Source organism: Notechis scutatus, chromosome 10 (genome assembly GCF_049901735.1).
Source record: "Notechis scutatus isolate UNSWTSFEM ecotype Mainland chromosome 10, rNotScu1.2, whole genome shotgun sequence".
Classification (NCBI taxonomy): Eukaryota; Metazoa; Chordata; class Lepidosauria; order Squamata; family Elapidae; genus Notechis; species Notechis scutatus.
Window position 1 is genome coordinate 17,961,738 of NC_142018.1, and position 18,899 is coordinate 17,980,636.

General features: G+C 43.1%; 2 protein-coding genes across 3 annotated transcripts in view; both read right to left on the reverse strand.

The window, feature by feature from the left end:
* ATP1B4 (ATPase Na+/K+ transporting family member beta 4) overlaps window positions 1–18,491 on the reverse strand; it is a 61,733-nt gene extending 43,242 nt beyond the window's left edge. Inside the window, exon 1 of the mRNA XM_087972195.1 lies at window positions 18,397–18,491. The gene's annotated coding sequence lies outside the window, so the exon portion shown is untranslated. The remainder of the gene's footprint in view (window positions 1–18,396) is intronic.
* Window positions 1,059–18,520, reverse strand: ZBTB33 (zinc finger and BTB domain containing 33). 2 transcript variants are annotated; one of them, XM_026674787.2, is made up of 2 exons: window positions 18,397–18,520; window positions 1,059–6,429 (listed from the first exon to the last, which is right to left on the reverse strand). In XM_026674787.2, the coding sequence occupies exons 1-2, from the start codon at window positions 18,437–18,439 to the stop codon at window positions 4,397–4,399; spliced, it is 2,076 nt and encodes a 691-aa protein (XP_026530572.1). In that variant the 5' UTR covers window positions 18,440–18,520; the 3' UTR covers window positions 1,059–4,396. The 2 variants fall into 2 exon arrangements, with proteins under 2 accessions (XP_026530572.1, XP_087828309.1); XM_087972183.1 differs by lacking the exon at window positions 18,397–18,520 and adding an exon at window positions 15,306–15,412.
* Between the last annotated feature and the right edge of the window lie 379 nt (window positions 18,521–18,899).

The window sequence follows — 18,899 nt, forward strand, 5'->3', positions numbered from 1 at the left end:
GTGATTCTCTCCGGGTGCAGTTTTGACGAAAACAAAAGTGCCCGTTTTGAGCCAAATCATCGTGAAACGTGATCACGTGACTATGGGAACCTGAATTGGCAGCAACACGGCTGCATTTGAAGGCCAAACACCCAAAGTTTGATCAAACCTGACTGCAGAGGGAGCCTGACCATCGGAGCTTCAAATCTGGCCATAAGTCCCTCTTGTAGAATAGAATGGAGCTGGAAGGGACCTTGGAGGTCTTCTAGTCCAGCCCCCTGCTCAAGCAGGAGAACCTGTATCATTTCAGACAAGTGACTGTCTCCGGACTCTTCTTTAAAGCCTTCAGTGATGGAGTACCTACAACTTCTGGTGGCAAGCTGTTCCACTGGTTAATTGTCCACACTGTTAGGAAGCTTTTCTTTTTAATTCCAAGTTGCTTCTCTCTTTGGTTAGTTTCCATCTGTTGTTTCTTGTTGTTGTTTCTGATGCTTTGGAGAATAGCTGGACTCCTTCTTCTTTGGGGCAGCCCCTCAAATACGGAGACACTGCTATCATGTCGCTCCTAATCCTTCTGTTCTTTAAACCAGCCAGACACAAATCCTGCAGCGATTTTTATTGGATTGGTTGTAACTTCAGTGGCTAAGCAACCGTTTTTTGAGGACTACCTGGTATAGGAAGTCCTTGGCATATGACCGCAACCGAGCCCAATATTTGTGCTGCTAAGCGGGACAGTTAAGGGGAGTTTTGCTGCATTTTACGGCTTCTCTTGTTGTGGCTGTTAAGTGAATCACCACGATGGTCATTAAGTGTGAAAAACGGTCATAAGTCACTTTTTTCAGTGCCATTTGTTAACTTTGAACGGTCACTAAATGAACTGTTGTTAAGTCGAGGACTAGCTGTATACATAAAACCACCAGTGAGCAGACTGGTTTAGGATCCTAACCACGTATCTCAACCAACAACGTGGACTTAAGCAATGATGCCTTTCAGTTTATCCCGCAAGGACAAGAGATTTGATTCCAAATGACAAGGATGCCATGATTGTAAAAAGAAAAAAGAAACATTTGCACCTCCGCAGAATTGAAAGGGTTTATTTATTTATTTATTTTGCCATACAAAGCTCTAAGGACTAAAAGTCAAGTATTGGTTAATGAAAAGCAGAACAACAAATTCCCAGAAAAGGTATGTTAGGGGGGGAAAAAGCTGTACAACTATATACATTACAGTACTGTATTGATAAAATTAAAAATAAAAATAAAATAATAATACCGCTCTGTAAAAACAGTCGTTGAAATAAAACCACTGCCCCTTTTTTTTGCATCTTTCGTTTTGCTAATAAGTGATAATGCTTCGGGAAGAAATAAATTAAATCAAGTAGATTTTTTTTTTCCTTATTAATCTCGTCATATACAGGAATGCATGTTAGGTGCAAAGCCACCCTTGAAAAGGAATCGAGCTTTCTTACACACTCTCCTGCCCCCAAAATAACGAATTCATAACTCAGAAATATCTGCAAAAAAAAAAAAAAACCAAGTTGGTAAAATATTGGATTTTATACAAATTTCAGGCAGGCATGGCTATCTGAATTCTCTCAGATGCAGAATATCTTTTCCACAACGATCCAGAAAATGTGACAATTTGGTGGGATTCTACTAGTTTGGAAGTGTTCACTCACTGAACCGGTTGTTACTCCGGTTGAATCCCACCATTGGTGACTGCTAATTTTTTCATCCTGTTAATATTGCATGCAAGTTTTCTTTTAGGGGGACCTAAAAAGAAATAAAAAATAGGGATTCTTGCATTCCCTGTTCAGGACAGGGAAAATTTATAACATTGGTACATCCAAACTCAAGCGGAACACAAAATCTAGCATCGTTGCGCCAAGAGAGACATACTTGGAATGACTTAACCTACTGTTACCATTTTCGCTTCAGATTTCTGCTCAAGGATGTACTTCACATTCATCTCTTTAGTAAATGTGGGAGGTTTTTTTGGTGGGGGAGGAGGAAGAAACAATTCATTTAGTAATGGAATTTAGAGGCGTTCTTTCCAGAGCTGATGCCACGATCTTTTTACAAAATGGAAAAGAGAGAAACCGCTGCTTTAAAAAAAAAAAAAAAAACACTCATGAAATGGTGTCAATCAAAATATTTTCAACACCGTAAAGCAAAAAGGCTTTAAGTCTACGTGATAAGATCCCCTTAACTTTGGAAATTTGAGAGTTTTCTTCCTAGGAAAACCAAACTACAACGCAGAGTTGTCTTTCTAACAAGATAAACAGTTTTGAAACTTCCGCCTTTCGGTTTGCAAATTAAAAAAAAAAAAAAAGACACTTTCAACAGGCACTGATTTAATTACTGGCTATCAGGATTTTCTGAGGGGGAGGGAGAGTAGCACATCCAAGCTGAAAGTTTGATCGACATACAGCAACATAGTAGGTTACTTAGCAAACGTAACACCTTTTGCTATGGACAGCTGAATGAAGTTAAGTTTCACTTAGCTTATAAAATGCTACGGACACATCAGTGTCTCTTGAAGAGGACAAAAATATGCTGGAGATCGACTAACGGTGAGGGTATTTCTTTTAATAAAGTCCCACAAATTATTCACTTAAGTATGCAATGCCAATTTCAAAAGATCATTTCCATTTATAAAAAAACAAAAAACAAAAAAAACTTCTAGCCATAATCAAACGTAGTCTCAACTCTACAGAAAAAAAAGGCATTCGCTTCTCTTTCTCCCATTATTAGAAACACGATCGGCTCTTTTTCCATTGTGATTTTCGTACATGATTTTTCATTTTTACTTCACAGCGGAATTTCATTCACTTCCTGGCTGAAAACGATGTTAAAGAAAGAAAACGACGACACAAAATTAAGGACTAGGAATGACTACTTTGAATACAAAATAGAGACTTCAGAAAAGGGGAACAGAAGAAGGAAGGAAAAAAATAGTTAAAGTGATGAGGACAGGAGATTTTTCCATGACAAACCACCAATTGCTAACTAATTTTATTCATCACAGTCCTTTTCAACCTTCTATAACACCCACTCCAAATATTATAATTTACAAAAAAAAAAGAAGGCAAGAGGTTGTTTGAGACACAAGAAAAAAAACAACAAACTCTTGACCACTTCTGTTATTTGCTCAAATCGAGACCTTGCTTATCGCCGAGCACTGGAAAAGTATATTCCCAATTTGCAACGAAAGGAAAGCATGCCCACAAAAAAGAAACTCGCGACTAGCCCCCCACTCCAAAAAATAGCCAACCCCTTCTCCATATGGCTGCTGTAAAAAAACGAACTAACCAATCTCTCTCTTTTAAAAAATAAAAAAACTACCCACTCAGTTACAGAGCAACAACAACAACAACAAAAAACACACCTCATCATTTGCAAGGCTGCTTTGGTAGGAAGCTTCTGAACTGTTCCGGGCCGAAATCTACACAATTAGATTTCTAAATATATATTTTTTTTTCCTCCCAGGGAATAAGACGGGGGGGGGGGAGGGGGAATTAAGGTTCATTCCAAATGGCCAACCTGCTTCTCCTGTAGAAAAAGATCCTGATCTTGTAATGTTTTCCATCTACCCTACTGAGTCCAAAATAAAAAATGGTGAAATACAATGGTCCAGCCACTGAGTTATCTTAATCCCTGGGGATAATAAGAAATGGGTGTTAAATGTTTTCCGTGGAGAAAGCGTCTTCTTTCTCTTTTTTTACCAACAATGTACAATTGCTTATTTCAAAAAGCCAACAAGAAATGGCTTATGCCTCTTTCGCCGTTAAAACTTGGTTTCGTGAGAGCAAGCGCGATTTGGACCCTTATAATGTTCAGTTGCAGGAACACACTGATTTCTGTTTTAAAAGGGGGGAGGGGTGGGGGACGACATTTCCTGCTTCCCATCAGCAAGAAAATCTAGCTGTGTGTCTGTTTTGTAGTCACAATGGAACCCCTTTCAGCATTAAAGTGCTAACATGAACATAAGAAGTGGTTCAAGGAAGAGATATATATTCCTGCTATTCTACACCTAACGGGGGAAACGGTAACTTTAGATTTTGATCCGTATGAATAAACGCTGAAACGCCTAACTTCCTAAGCGCCTTGTAACCTGTATTCAAGTATCGTTTTATTTCCTGACCGATATTTTTTTGTTCACAAGTTCAAAAGTTACACATTATCTAATTTTAACACACTACCATAGGCTAAAAGGTCGAAGAAGAAGCACGTGGACGTGTTCCGTTAATAGGAGATGCTCTCTAGATGCTGCCAAGCGGCCCGTTGAGAAAACTCTGGTTTTTGTTTTGTTTTTTTTCCTTTAAACCATCCAACAACCACAAAAAATTTCCTCCCCTTTTTGATAACGAAACAAACCATTCCCCCTCCCCCCCCCCTCCCAATTTCAGCAACAACCTTCAGTAAGATTCCGGTATCACGAACTCAAATTCGGAGGTGCCGTCCGAAGGATTTTGTTTAAAAAGGGATTCGTTTGCTTGCGGGACGAAGATGTCGTCCCAAGTCATTGGCTTCGCAGGTTGGTTCGGGACCGGTTCCTGAGGGGTTTCTTTTGAAGGAGTGCCAGAATAAACCAGGGTATTGTCATTGGTGACCGGGATATTGTTGGAATTCCCTGAAATGTATGCGTAATTTCTGATCTGCAACGACCGACACGGATGCAAGCGGTACAGCTTGGATTCCCCTGAAGGATCCTGGCTGTGAACCGATCGAAGGTGAGTGGCCATCACCTGGTAATTGATAAAACATTGGCCGCAAGCCAAGCACTGGTACCGCCGCTCGCCGGTGTGATGGATTTCGTGTTTGGTGCGGTACTCCGCCAGAGGGAAAACCTTCTCGCAGTAACGACAGGGGTATTTCTTCTCCCAGGAATGTACATTGAAGTGTCTCCGCAAGCTCGTCAGGCAGACGTAGGACCTCCGACACACAATGCAGATGTAGTAGACTTTCCCGTCCATAATCAGCTCGTAGTGATCGTCATGCTTGACTTTCAAGCGCTTGCGGTTGGGGTCGTTGCCCGAGGTGCGCGGCATGTTGTCCAGGTGGACTTCCCCGTCGGCCTCGTCTTTCACCGGGATGACGATATCATAGGTGTCCTCACCGATGTTCGCGTAAACTTTGCAGCCGGTGGACAAGCTTTCAATCTCCGTTGCTTTGTCTAATGTGATAGTTTTCTGCCCTTCAGTGATGTGCTTCGGCGCGACGTTTGGGGGCGTGTCCTTGAGGCCTCCGGAAAGAACGTCAGAGATCAGGATCTTGAACTCATTGGGTTGGGAGACGGGCTCTGGCGGGAAGCTCACCACTTGCTTCTTCTGGACGGCTGTGCTGTCCGCCGCAACAGCAGGCTTGGGAGTTGTGGGCTGCTGGACCAGAGAACTGCTGCTTGCCGAACCGGGACTGGATAAACCCAGGATGTCGTCATCGTCTTCCACATCTTCTTCTTCCTCTTCTTCATCGATGACGTTGGTTTCCATGTCAGTTAAGGAATCGTTGGTGGACGGCTGCTGGTTCTCTTCGGGAATTGGCAACACCTCTATTTCATGGGAGGAACTGACCCCCGGAGCAACGCCAACCTGCGATGCATTGAGCACGACAACATTTGGAGTCATGGTCTTTGGAGCTGGGAGAGGAAGAACATCAAGAGGCTTTTGGTTTTCGGCCGGATTCAGAAGAACAGTCGAGGAGTCAAGCCGTGGAGGTGCCACCGATTGAGGAAGAGAATGATTGTTGGTAGAGCTGGCCACCTCAGAAGACCCAGTGGGATTTGGGCAAGGCGGGATCTGGGTTATGACTTTAGTCTCCACCGAACGCTCCTTAGACGGTACCAGCTCAGAGCAGAAAATGACATCGTCGTCGACATCCTCATCCTCCGAATCACTAATGGTGATCTTGGCGGATTCGCACGGCTCCCGGTATAGAGAAAAGGATTCTGTAATGATAGGTTTCCCGAATTTGATGGATTGGGTCTCAAGTAGTGCTGGGGGCTTCTGGGCTTTGGGCCCATTTGCCTCCAGGATGGGCACCTCCGAAGAGCTGGGATTGGCCTCCGACGACATGTTCTTCACCTGTTGTAGAGGAACGCCCAGTTCGGCGAGGAATTTGACCCCAAGCAACTCACCCGATTTAATCAGTTCGTCCAGCAAATCCGATCGCACCCGAATAATTTTGGAGCTGTAGATGTAGTTGAGGATTTCCGCAAAAACCTCCCCCCGGATGAAGTTGAGCTCCACAACTTGTCCCGCCACGGCAAAGAGTTGGTGAAAGTAAGTGCTGGAAGCCGAAAGGATGTTCCTGTGGGCTCGAAACTTGCGGTCCTCCACAATCACAGTGACGTCGCAGAAAAGCCCGAGGCCTCGCTGCTCGTCCAGTGCTTTCAAAAGCATGCCAGAATATTGGTTGTCAGTCGCGGTGATGAGCTTCCTTGTCTCCATCCCTGTAACAAAGAAATAGAATGAAAATTCCTTTCTGAGGTAGAACATTAGCACCCACCCCTCTCCTAGAAGAACGAAATATTTTGAGGAAAAAATTAAAAAGGCATAACATTATATTTCCCTGGATGAGAAACGGAGAAACATGTTTTTTTTTTGTAGAGGCAGGAAGCACTCTTAATAGCCCCCACTTTTCTTAATAGCCCTCAGAACTTAAGAGATAGGTAGGTCTATTCATAAGCAAATTCCACAATAGCCTCTTCATTGCATCAGCCCAAAATTCAACCAAGCTTAGCTCAGACAAATATGACCCCTACATGGCCCCATGAGAGTCTGACAACAGCCAATAGAATACATGTTCTTGCACAGGAACAGGAAGCTCAAGTTCAAAGCTCAAAAGAAGTTATAAAAACCCCTTCCTCTCAATTCCATGTAGTCAGCTGCACCAGAACCATGGGCTTGGTGGTTCTGCTTCATCATTAAACCATCTTTCCAATCATCCTCCATGTCTCCAGTGTCTTTCTCCCAGCTTGGAACTGAACCAGATGGATATTTCTTCCAACACCACTAAGGAAAAGTTCACTTGGAACCTGGAACATCAAGACAGGTAGTTCTCGACTTACAACAGTTCATTTAGGGACCATCCAAAGTTACAACAGCACTGGGGGAAAAAGTGACTTACAACCATTTTTCAGTTACGGCCTTTGAAGCCTTCCCATGATCATGGGATCAAACTTCATAGGCTTCTGGCAACTGGTTCGTATTTATGACCGTTGTGGCATTCCGGGGTCATGTGACCCCCTTTTGCGACCTTCCGATCAACAAAATCAACTAGTGGGATTCACTTAACGACGAGGTTACTAGCTTATCAACTGCAGTGATTCACTTAATGACTGCGGCAAGAAAAGTCATGAAGTGGAGCAAAATTCATTTAATGAATATAAATTTTCGGCTCAATTACAGCCGTGAGTCGGGGACTGCCTGTAACTTAATTTTAGGCAGGGTTATCTGGCTTGGAATTGACAGACAACTCTGACCCATGGTTTAGGAACCCCAACTAAGCCAAGATGGGCTACATCTTGGTTTGTCTGAATAAACTACAACTGGCTAGATTAGGGTTTCCTGCTAAAGCAACACCCACAGTCACATGATGGCCTGGCACGGATGGCTCGGGAATTCTGGGAGTGGAAGTTCACCGGTCGTAAACTGGCCAGAGTTGCTCACCCCTGATTTAAGCTAATCCCAAACTCTCAAGTTTCTTAACCAGAACTAAAATCTTAAAAAAAATATTTGCAAATACTGAATGATTTTTTATTTTCATACTAGCTCGATACCCATGCTTCACTACGAAACTATGTGATCGGGATTAGTTTTTGGGGAGAAAAATAAGAGGGGGGAGAGGGAAATTGTGCCTCTGCCTACTAGCATCCATCAGTATTCATCTGGCTAGCATCCTGTAAGCATGTGAGTGTTGAGGACTGTTTGGAAACTGAAGCAGTATTTGCTGTGTGAGCAAGGAGACAGCAAGGAGCCTAGGCATGGCTTAGCTCAACTGTTCTGTACTAAAGCTGCTTGATGCTATGAAACTAAAACTGAAACTCCTCTCCTCTGCTTGTATTTTGTATTTGGAACAAATTTCTTTTCAGGTGGGGAGGGGGAGTAGAACTCCTTAGCATCAGAGTGTGTTAATAATAATAATATATGAAATACTAATGTTCTGATGGTCATGTTGAAAAATTCTTTCTTAGCGAAGCATGTAGAAGCCAAGAGGAACATATGTGCCAAATTTCAAGTTTGTAGGCTTTACAACGGTTCTGGAAATTTTGTGATGATGCATGAGTGGTATTTCACTTTTATACAGTATATACAGATAGAAAAAGATTAGCCTGCCAGCCATTTTGATACTAGAATATCAGGAAAACAAAATCTAGCAAAATTGCAAGAATAAAGGCAGGTTACTTTTTTTCCATACAGTGCATCAGAGAGGCACAACATTTGTAGGCAGTTGCTTCTAGATATCAACCGATCCAAAATTCTTATTCCAAAGATTCAAAACAATGAATATTGGTATTACCGGTGAATTTATAAAAATGCTGCAGACCACATGAAGAAGGCCAATCTCCTCCGGTTAGCAATCGAGAAAGTGCTTCAGTAAAAATATGTCGATCTCTCCTTTAAAACAAAGCTATTAAATATTTCCCACACCGCATGTCCCACACCGGTCCTGTTGTAATTTTACTTACTGTGCAATAAGGCAGGAACCTGGCTGCGTATTGCCATTCTAGCATTTTAAAAAAAAAGGCAAGATCTTTATTTATGTATCTCATTAAAAGTACGGATTCCTGATGGAGCTGAGAGAGGAGGTCAAATGAGAAATGCAAAACTTGCAGAACCTGAAGGTTAGTAAGGGAACTTGACAGGCGATGTTCAGGCGTGATGAAACACATCCACGGATTAACGCGCTCAAAACAGAAGCTGGAAAACAGGCTGTGTGTATTTCTTCACTGTTATTTCTCAACAGCTGCTGAAGCGTTGGCCTTACTAGGAAGATCATTTTCGTCGTGTGGGTAACACGTGCCAAAAGGTGCCAGGCTCTGAACTACCATGCCAGCGATGGACAATCCTGAATAGGGTTCTCACACGTCTTGTTTGAGTCTTTTGAGGGGCAGCCACAAAGAGGAAGGAGGGGTTAAATTATTCTCCAAAGCACCAAAGCAAGACAAGAAATAAGTGGTTGGAAACTGATCAAGGAGGGAAGCAACCTGGGATGGAGGAGAAACTTCCTAACAGGGAAGACAATTAATCAGTGGAACAGCTTGCCACCGGAAGTTGTAGATGCTTCATCACTGGAGGCTTTAGGATCTCCGGCTTGAGCGGGGGCTGGATTAGAAGACCTCCAAGGACTAGTCTAGTCTTGTCTTGTCCATTCCATTCCATTCCATTCTTTCCTTATTCTTTCCTTATTCTTTCCCTATTCTATTCTATTCTATTCCATTCCATTCTACTCTACTTCTACTCTACTCTACTCTATTTCTATTCCTTATTCTATTCATATTCCATTCCATTCTTTCGTTATTCTTTCTCTTCTCTTTTCTCTTCTCTTCTATTCCTATTCCTATTCTATTCCTATTCTATTCTACTCTACTCTATTCCTATTCCTTATTCTATTCCTATTCCATTCCATTCTTTCGTTATTCTTTCTCTATTCTTTCTCTATTCTATTCTGTTCTGTTCCATTCTTTCCTCATTCTTTCTCTATTCTATTCTATTCTATATTCCATTTCATCTTCTCTTCTGTTCCATTCCATTCTTTCCTTATTCGTTCTGTTTTGTTGTTCTGCTCCATTCTTCCCTTATTCTTTCTCTATTCTATTCCTTATTCCGTTTCATATTCTCTTCTCTTCAACTCTACTCTTAAGTTAATCACTGCAGTTAAGATGTTAGTAGCCTGGTTGTTACGCTTCCCTGTTGGCTTTGCTTGTCAGGTTGTCTCTAAAGCTGATCATGTGACCTTGGGACACCACAACGGTCACAAATATGAACCAGTTGCCAAGCATCTGAATTTTGGTCACGTGATCGTAGGGGGTGCTGCAAAGGTCATTAACTATTTTTTTAAAACGGTCGTAAGTCACATTTTGCAACTTTGAACGGTCACTAAATGAACTGTTGTCGGGGACTACCTGTATTATGGTAATAATAGCAGAGCCAGCTCCTGCAGCAGAAAAATACGAAAGAGGAACAATAAAAGAAGAAATGTGGCATTTATAGATCCCGTCAACCGGGAGGAAGAGCCTAGTTCCCTTGGCTTGTGATGACCCAAAGGGGCGTGGCACAAAGGCAACACAGTCAGATAATCAGTAGGAGTCCCTTTATTAGCTCCAACTTTGCCCCCAATGTCCTGGTTACCTTCTAAGCTGGAGAAAAACTCTCCCAGGAACAGCTTTTGGCTGCAGAGAATCAAGTCCAAAACGTGGTCAACACAAACTGTAACTATAAGTCCAAACAAGGCAAGAGGAGGTAATTAGTGCAGCAGGGCAAGAGAAGGAATTCCAGAAGTGAAGGAACGGCAGTTGGGAGGATTCCAGAAATGCAGATAACCAAAGTCAACGCATGATAAACTCATGTTTGTTCCCAGCAGATGCCACACTCAGCATGCATCTCTTTTAAACTCTCATTCCCAGGTGTGGTTAATGAAGGGAATCAGGGCCCTTTCCTCCCCATAAGCCATGCAACCACATTGCTCTCTTCTCCATTCCTCCCCGTGCCCTAGGATGAGAGGGGTGGGCCTGGGTCTTCCTCTGAACTTCCTCTCCCTTATTCTCCGTCTCCTCTGCTCTGCCCAGCCGGACTTTGCCCTTCCCGTTTCCTCCACAGCCAACGGAGCCACACTCCCACTCCCTGTCAGCTACTCATCTTCCTCCTTGGATTCAGACTCTGACAGGGGCGTGACATGGCTTTTTTACAAGATCACAATGAAAGTTGTTAATTATGCTAAAATATACGCTCACTCCTGCTTCTTAGACAAGGAAGTCAAGTGGGAGAGTCAGGCTCAGAAGGCTGGATTTAGTCACGCCTATGGGGCTGTTGCCACCAGAAAGAAAGAAAGAGGCACGATGTGCAATTGCGTTCGTTTTTCTCAAACATGTCTGCAAAATTCAGGTCATTTCTGCTTGAAATTCCCTGTCCTTGTGGAAAGTTCCAGAAGCCCTTAGTTACATGGCAAGGGAGACTAGGACACATGCACTGAGCGCCATCTGAGTTTTCAGGGTTTTTCTTTTTCTTTTCTGGGGCTCTTTGAAGCAGCCCAAAAAAACACAGACCAGGTCCTGATATAAAAATATGGGTTTTATATCTGGGTTTAGCCCAGAAGCAAGATGCAGACATGTTCATTCCTCAACCCTCACAGGACCAGTTTCAAGAAAAGAGTGTTTTGGTCATGTCTAAACAAGCGGATTTTTCTCACCCTCAGCCGATTCGCTGCCTTGCTTGTCAGCCCCACCACCTTTCTGGTCGAGATGGACTCCAAATCCCATCACTAGCTACGAGAGGATAGAAACTGTAAGCTAAAAGAGCTGGAAGGGTTGCAGAATTAAAAGTTTCCCCAGGGCCACAGCTCTAAGAGAACCAGGTTTCCTTAGCTCTCCCCCATTGCTTTAGGATTACACCTCCCTCAGCCCTGCTGGCTGGGGATGATGGGAGTGGCACCTATCCAGAAATCAGCCAATGGAAGTGGGAGGAAGGTCAAAAGAGCAAAGGGAAAGGACTTCCGGTTTGTCAGCTTTGGCAGCGGCAGGGATTCGCGATCCTGCGCGATCCCTGTTGCGCTAGCCGTCTTGGTGCCTCCGATCCGGACGGGTCTGGAGGCTAAGGCTGCCCGTAGAGCAGCCGAAGATAGGAGGGATCCGGACAGGGGTTGGGGTTTTCGCAGACCCCTTCCCCACCCGGCTTAACCCTCTTTTCTCAAGGCGGTGGAGCGGCGGTCAGCAATGGCCGCCACAAAGAAGCTGACAGCTGGATAAGATTGTGCTGGAGGAAGAAGGAGAAAGTTCTGAAGCGAAAGTTTTTTGGCTGAACTGGGACTATAAGATAAAAGTAATATCCTGAAAATCCTGATTTTTTGAAAGATACTTTGTTTCCAGAAGAGATTTATAAGCGGCGAGTGAAAGTGTTTAAAGAGAAAGTTTACTCTCCTTCCACATGGATTTAACAAATGGATATTGAAAATCCTGCTATTTTACAGAAGGTAAAAATTTAAAGCTTTCTGTTATAAGTGGGGAGGGAGAGGACAAAAGGAAAAATTTTATTAAGATTTTGTTGGAGGAGATGCCTGGAAGATTTTGAGATTGGAAGTTAATTGCAATAAGACTTTAAAATACAGATTGGGTTGTTTTTTTCCCTTGCCAATTGTTATTACCCCAGGAAGAAAAAGTGTGAAGAACTTTGTGCTCTGTTTGGATTGTTTGATGACTTTGGGATTTTGGGGAATTGTTTCAAGCTTTGAATTATCTTGGTTGTTTTAAGAAGAAGAAGAAGAGAAAAAAGAAGAAGAAAAGGTTTATAATGGCTTTATCTGTTGATGAACTAAGAGAGGAATATGGTAAAATAAAAAAAGAAGGTAAAGACGGTGTGAGAGAAATTTTCCGCTTTTTAGAAATGGCGCTTGCCACTTATCAACAAACACAACAATTAATGGAGGATGAAGAAGAAGAAGAAGAAGAAGAAGAAGAAGAAGAAGAAGAAGAAGAAGAAGAAGAAGAAGAAGAAGAAGAAGAAGAAGAAGAAGAAGAAGAAGAAGAAGAAGAAGAAGAAGAAGAAGAAGAAGAAGAAGAAGCCATCTTTAACGAGTCTACAAAGTTGATTAAGAAAGGAAGGAGAAAGAGAGGAAGGAAAAAGGACATAAGACTTAAAAAAACATCCAAGAAAGAGAAAAATAAGATGCAAAATCAATACAATGTTAGAAAGCAAAAGAAAAGAGAAATACAACAGAGAGGGGAAACTAAGGGGGGTAAAAAGACCAGATGGGATAAGATAGGAAGGAACAAGGGGGAAAAAAGCCACAAAGGTATGAAACAAGATTTGAAAAAGAAATCTTTTTTTAGGGATAATGGGTAATGCATAACTTTGTTTCAAAATGTTTCTGCAAGGTACATAAGATAGTATTGTAGTATTTGTATTAGAAATAGAAAATTAGAATTTTATAAGACTTAAGTAAAGATTAAAACATTAAAGGTTTAATAATGATAGATTTTAAGATTTAATAAAATATTAAAAGGAATGTTTAAAATATTTAGTTTAAGTATAGAGTTTAATTGACTATTATGTGGATGTTTGTATGAACTTATTATTATGGTATTTGTTTTTGCAATAGATAATTGGAATGTTATGAGATTTAATGTTTAATTATATATTTAATTACTTTATGGATTTACTATTTTAGTAAGTAGAATGTACTAAGCAGAATTAGATAGGGACCTAGGTGTTACCTTAAATGTTAATTTAGGGGAGCGATGGAAAGGCATCATACTTTGATTAGTGATTTCAGGAGAAATCTTTTTTTTTCTAATATGAATGAGATAAATGGATAATTGGAAAAGAATGGACAAAAGATACAAATATAATGATTTAAATTAAGATGAAATAAATAAAATAGAATTAAGAAGAGTAGAAAGCGGGGAGAAGTTATAATGAAGATATAGAAGGGTAAATAAGATAGGTAATGGCATATAAGTTGAACATGAATTTAATTGAAGTCCATACAAAGAGAGGTAATCCGGGGCCAAGCTACTTTTTAAAAAGAAGTTTTATGTTTTTGTGTTTTGTGTGTGTGTGTTTGATTGAGATTTAATAAAACCTTGGGAGAAAGCGAGAAGAATAATTGTAAACAAGGCAGAGGGAAATATGAATATGATGAGTATAAAATGGATAAATATAGAAGAAATGTAATTGAATAAGAGCAAAGAGAAATAATGAGAAATCTGCTAAAAAATATTTAAGTGGAAATGGGATATATTAGAAGTATATTGTATAAAACAATGTTTTATCTGCCTTGTAAAAATTTATAATGGAAAGAGGTTTAATGTCTTTAATGTCTAATGATGCTTTGTTTGTCTTTAAAATTAATAAAATTTGTTTCAAAAAAAAAAAAAAAAGAGCAAAGGGAAAGGAGTTGCCAAGTCGTTTCCTCAGCTCTAAGATGCCGACTTTTCTCTTCTCTCTATCCCGAGCTAGTCCTGAAAAGAATTATCTGGCCCTGCTGGCCAGGGATGATGGTTACTGTAGTCACAATGCACCGAGTTGTCAAGCTGTTCTGTTGGGAAGAGAGGAGGGCGGCTTTCCAGAATTCCTCCTTAAGCAAGCTTGCCACTCATCCAATCCTTCCCTTGCCGGGAAGCATGGGAGTTAGAATCCAGGCTGATAAAAAAGAGAGAAGAGAGAGAGGAGACAGAAAGAAGAGAGTAAAAAGAGAAAGAGGAAAGAAAAGAGAGGCGAGAGAAAGGTGAGAGAAAGAGTAGAAAAAGGAAATAGAGGAGAAAGAGAGAGGGGAGAGAGAGGACAGAAAAGAGAGGAGAAAGAAAGGAAAGGAGAGGAGAAACAGAGAAAGAGGGTGGAGAGAAGAAAGAGAGAGAACAGAACAGAAAAGAGAGGAGAAAGAAAGGAAAGAGAGGAGAAACAGAGAAAGAGGGAGGAGAGAAAAGAGGAGAGAGGAAAGGGAGAGAACAGAACAGAAAAGAGAGGAGAAAGGAAAGGAGAAACAGAAAGGGGGAGGGAAAAGAGGAGAGAGGAAAGAGAGAGAACAGAAAAGAGAAAGAAAGAGGAAAGAAAAGAGAGGAGAGGAAACAGAGAGAACAGAAAAGAGAGGGAAGAAAGAGAAAAGAGAGGAGGAAAGAAAAGAGAGAGAAAAGGGGAAAGGAGAGAAAGGAGAAAGAGGAAAAAAAGAGAGGAGAGGAAAAGAGAGAGAACAGGGGAGAGAACAGAAGAGAGGAGAAAGAGAGGGGAGAAAGAGAGGAAAGGAGAGAAGAAAAAAGAAATGTTTCGCAAAGCGCCTCTCCTGTAGGCAACCACAGAAGCAGCTGAACTCAGGCCCTGTTGATGGGTGCGAATAAAGAGGGCTTTTTTTCTCATTCAATGAACTTCAGGGGCTGTGCTAGATGGGCATGGGAGTCCAGGTGGAGAAGGGGAGGCTTCTTCCAAGAGGCTAAGCCACCCCAGAGTTCAAAAGATGGGTATTGTAGTCCCCATGCACCTGCAGGAGCAGCTAACCCACCGGAAGGCGGTTGGGGGGGGGGTTGCAGGAAGCAGGGAAGGGGGCTCGGCTGGCCCGAAGCCGGCCCTGCTCCAAGGCTGCCGGCCGGGCAAAACGACAGAGACCGGCCTGCTGTACCTCCGCTCCGCCCCGCGTCTTCGGCTCTTCGCCCCGCAGCCAACCAGCCCCGCGTCCCTCCGCTCGCTCGTCGCGACGCTTCCCAGCCCTGCGCGACCCTTCGGCTCTTTCCGGAGCCGCTCAGCGGCCGTCGCGCTCCGCCCGAACACCACTCTCGGAGGCCTTCGCGCCTGCCCGAACCCCGCTCGGCCGCGCCCGGCGAGAAGCCGAGCGGGAGGAGTCACTAGCCGAAGGCACTCGGGCTTCGGGGGGAGAAGAAAAAAAAAAGAGCCTTCGGGGATTTTCGGCTTCGGAGCGTTCCCGGGCTGAATATATATATATTTCCTTCCCGTTTTCTCTCTCTCTCGGCTGCGGCTGGGAGGCATGATCCCGTGCAAAGAAAGCACCCGCGTGCAAATGCTGCAGATACGGGTCTGGGTGGGTTGCAGCCCGATCTCCTGGGTCTCTTTCTGGGGGGATGCAGTAACATTGGCACGGGGTGCCCGTTGCAAATCTGCAAAACTCTCTTCGCAAGAGTTAGCATCCCAACAAATATATATATATATAATGGGAGATTGGACGTCGGTTCCTTGCTGAGCGTCAGCTCTGCTCCTGAATAAACGGAGGAAATTCCATTTAAGATAGTGGCCGAAAAGGGATTTTAGCTCTTAGGGAGGTCCAAAGGAACAAAAATCCTGAATCATCTTTTAGAGATTCTAGATAGATTAGATAGATTAGATTAGATTAGATTAGATTAGATTAGATTAGATTAGATTAGATTAGATTAGATTAGATTAGATAGATAGATAGATAGATAGATAGATAGATAGATAGAGACATGTTTTCTTAACATATATGTTTTCTTAACTCTCTCTCTATATATAATATACATGTATATATTAAAGATATAATTATATATATAAAATCTATACATCTCAGATATATATATATATAGATGATAGATAGATAGATAGATAGATAGATAGATAGATAGATATAAATTATATATATAAATGATATAAGGTACATATATAAAAGATATATATAAAATATACACATATATATTAAAGATATCATTATATAAAATCTATACATTTCATATACATACATACATACCCAATAGTCTAGATTTGCACCCTCTGAACCCTAAACTTAAAAACGCAACCCATTTCTTCCAGCAAATCAACATCCATTGGTTGTGTTTTAAGGGCTTTGCAGCAAAAAAAGGAAAGTGCATGGGTGTGAAAGAGCCATTTGTGTGAATTGGCTTTTGATATTCTTGAGGCCCAGGGGGCTTAGCTTATCAAAAGCCACCAACTAACTCATCTTTCTTTACAAGCAGCTCCTGTTAAAGTACTGCAAGTTCTTACCTTCCTATTATGATCTGTAGTAGTTTTTATCAGCATGAGAAGATGGGCATTTTTCCCATTTGAAAGGCTTTGTTTATTCGATTCGGTTTTTGAGCTTTAAATCTTAACTTTCACCAATAAAATTGTGATGCTCTCCCCAGAATACATATGCAATGTATTCTCCCCCACCCACCGACCCTGGGGGGGAAAAAACTGTTTTTAAGAGTTATTCTCAACCACAAACCAGCCAAACCTTCTATTGTATACCAGCCCAGCCTATGTGGATTACAACCTCAAAGAATTAGGCTAAATAATTCTACTTATATAGAGCCTGTGCTCTGACTTGCATTATATTTAATATCTTCCCGCTGGTGATCTGGCTTTTAATTCATGCCCCTTGCTTTTAAACCTCTTTCATGGAACGTTTTTTACTGTTAGTTATATCATGCCCAGAGACGGGGGAAGAGATGGGCAGCTGTAGAAATTTGACCAATAAATAAAGGATATGGTACACTGCCCCCCTCCTTTTAATATATTATGGCAAAGTTTCTATCCATTAATAATGATTTTAGGTTAGCCCCCAGCTCTCTTCTTTTGCAAAGAAAAAAAAAAGAACCCACTCCCCACATAGATCAACCCCCTCCATGGCTCCAGCAGGTGTCAAAGGTGGAATTTCATCCCTGCTGCAGGTCTCCAATCTGAAGTTGATAGGATCATATAAGTCTGTACAGATTCTCCGTCCTCCAGGTAATCCTGGTTGTCCCAAAGGTGCTTTTTTTTTTTTTTTTTGAAGAGGCAACTGGATTTTCTGGGCTTTTTTCTTTGAAGATGTTTCACTTCTCCTCCAAGACGCTTTCCCACCATCGAGTCAGAACTGAAGAAGCTTCTTGGAGGAGAAGTGAAATGTCTTCAAAGAAAAAACCAGAAAGTCCACTTACCTCTTGAAAAAAAAAAAGCACTTTTGGGACAACCACGATTACCTGGATGACTGAAAATCTCTGTAGACATTTGTCCCAAAGGTACTTTTATTTCTTTTTTTCAGGAGGCAACTGGACTTTCTTGTCTTTTTCTTTGAAGACCTTTCGCTTCCCATCCAAAAGGTTGCAAATGACCAGCTCTGTTTGCAAAGACTATCAATCCTTCCATCGCCCACCATCCAGTCAGAGCTGAAGAAGCTTCTTGGATGGGAAGTGAAAGGTCTTCAGAGGAAAAAAATCAAGGAAGTCCAGTTGCCTCTTGGGAAAAAAAAAAAAAAGCACCTTTGGGAGACGCATCCTACCTATAGGATCCTATTGGGATCCATCCTTCTCCTGGGGAGAATTTGGGGGAGGGGGTGTTTTGAAATAAAGCAATTCGGCCCGAGGCTCCAAAGGCTTCTTGGGGGCTCGTGCAGGAGGGACCCAGCCTTCTTCCCATATCGAGGAGGCGCCGGTTGGAGGGCACAGCAGCACCGGGGAAAACGTATCCACCGCAACCAGCCGGGCTGGCTTGGCAGGGAGAAGGGAGAAGGCCTCAAGGCAAAACAGCTTCATCGGCCTGGCCGCCTTCTCGCCCACTTGGCAGCATGCGGGAGCCAGCCAAGCTCGGGGCTGAGCGGGAAGCCCGGGCCAAGCCCGGCCCGGCCACGCGTCCGCCGCCCTCCCGCGAACAAGGCCGGGCGGGCATCGCTCGCCCAGCCCGGGTTTCTCCCCCCCACTCCCCGTTCCCGGCTCCCGTGCTCCGGCCTGGTCTCTCCGAGGGAGGCCGAGGACGGCGGTTCTTACCCGCAGCCTTGCCGCCCGCCTCGCTCATGGCGCCCGGCTCCATCGCGTCTCACCGGCGGCAGCCCATCCGAGCACAAAGGAACCGCCTTGCGGAACTCCAGCGGAGCCTGCCCAAGGGAGCTGGGCGGACGGAAAGAGAGAGCGCACCGACCGGAAGTGGCGGGGGAAAGCGGTTCTTCTCCCACGCACGGAGGGTCGGAGGAGCCGAAAAGGAGCCTGCACGGCTTTGTTATGAAGAAGGGGAAGGGGCTGAGGGGAAGATCGAACGGCGGGGCGCGGATCACCGGGCCGGAAGTGAGGCACGGGGGAAGAGGTAAACCGACGGACCGTTTCTTTTTCTTTCTTTTTTTCAGCAGGACTGTCCTGTGAAGGAAAGGGTCCGAAGTGCTTCGGGCGTCCTTTGTGAAGACATCCAGGCTACACGCCGGGTTTCCCTCAGAAAAGCTGCTCGACCGTGCTTAGCACTAGCCGGATCCCGAGTATCGGATTGAGGCGGCGCCGTA

Excerpts from the sequence above, each read along its gene's own strand:
- ZBTB33 (XM_026674787.2), bottom strand. The coding sequence starts at position 18,439 with ATGGAGCCGGGCGCCATGAGCGAGGCGGGCGGCAAGGCTGCGG. Across the intron at positions 6,430-18,396 it reads GGCGGGCGGCAAGGCTGCGG|GGATGGAGACAAGGAAGCTC; the intron begins GTAAGAACCGCC and ends TCTTTGTTACAG.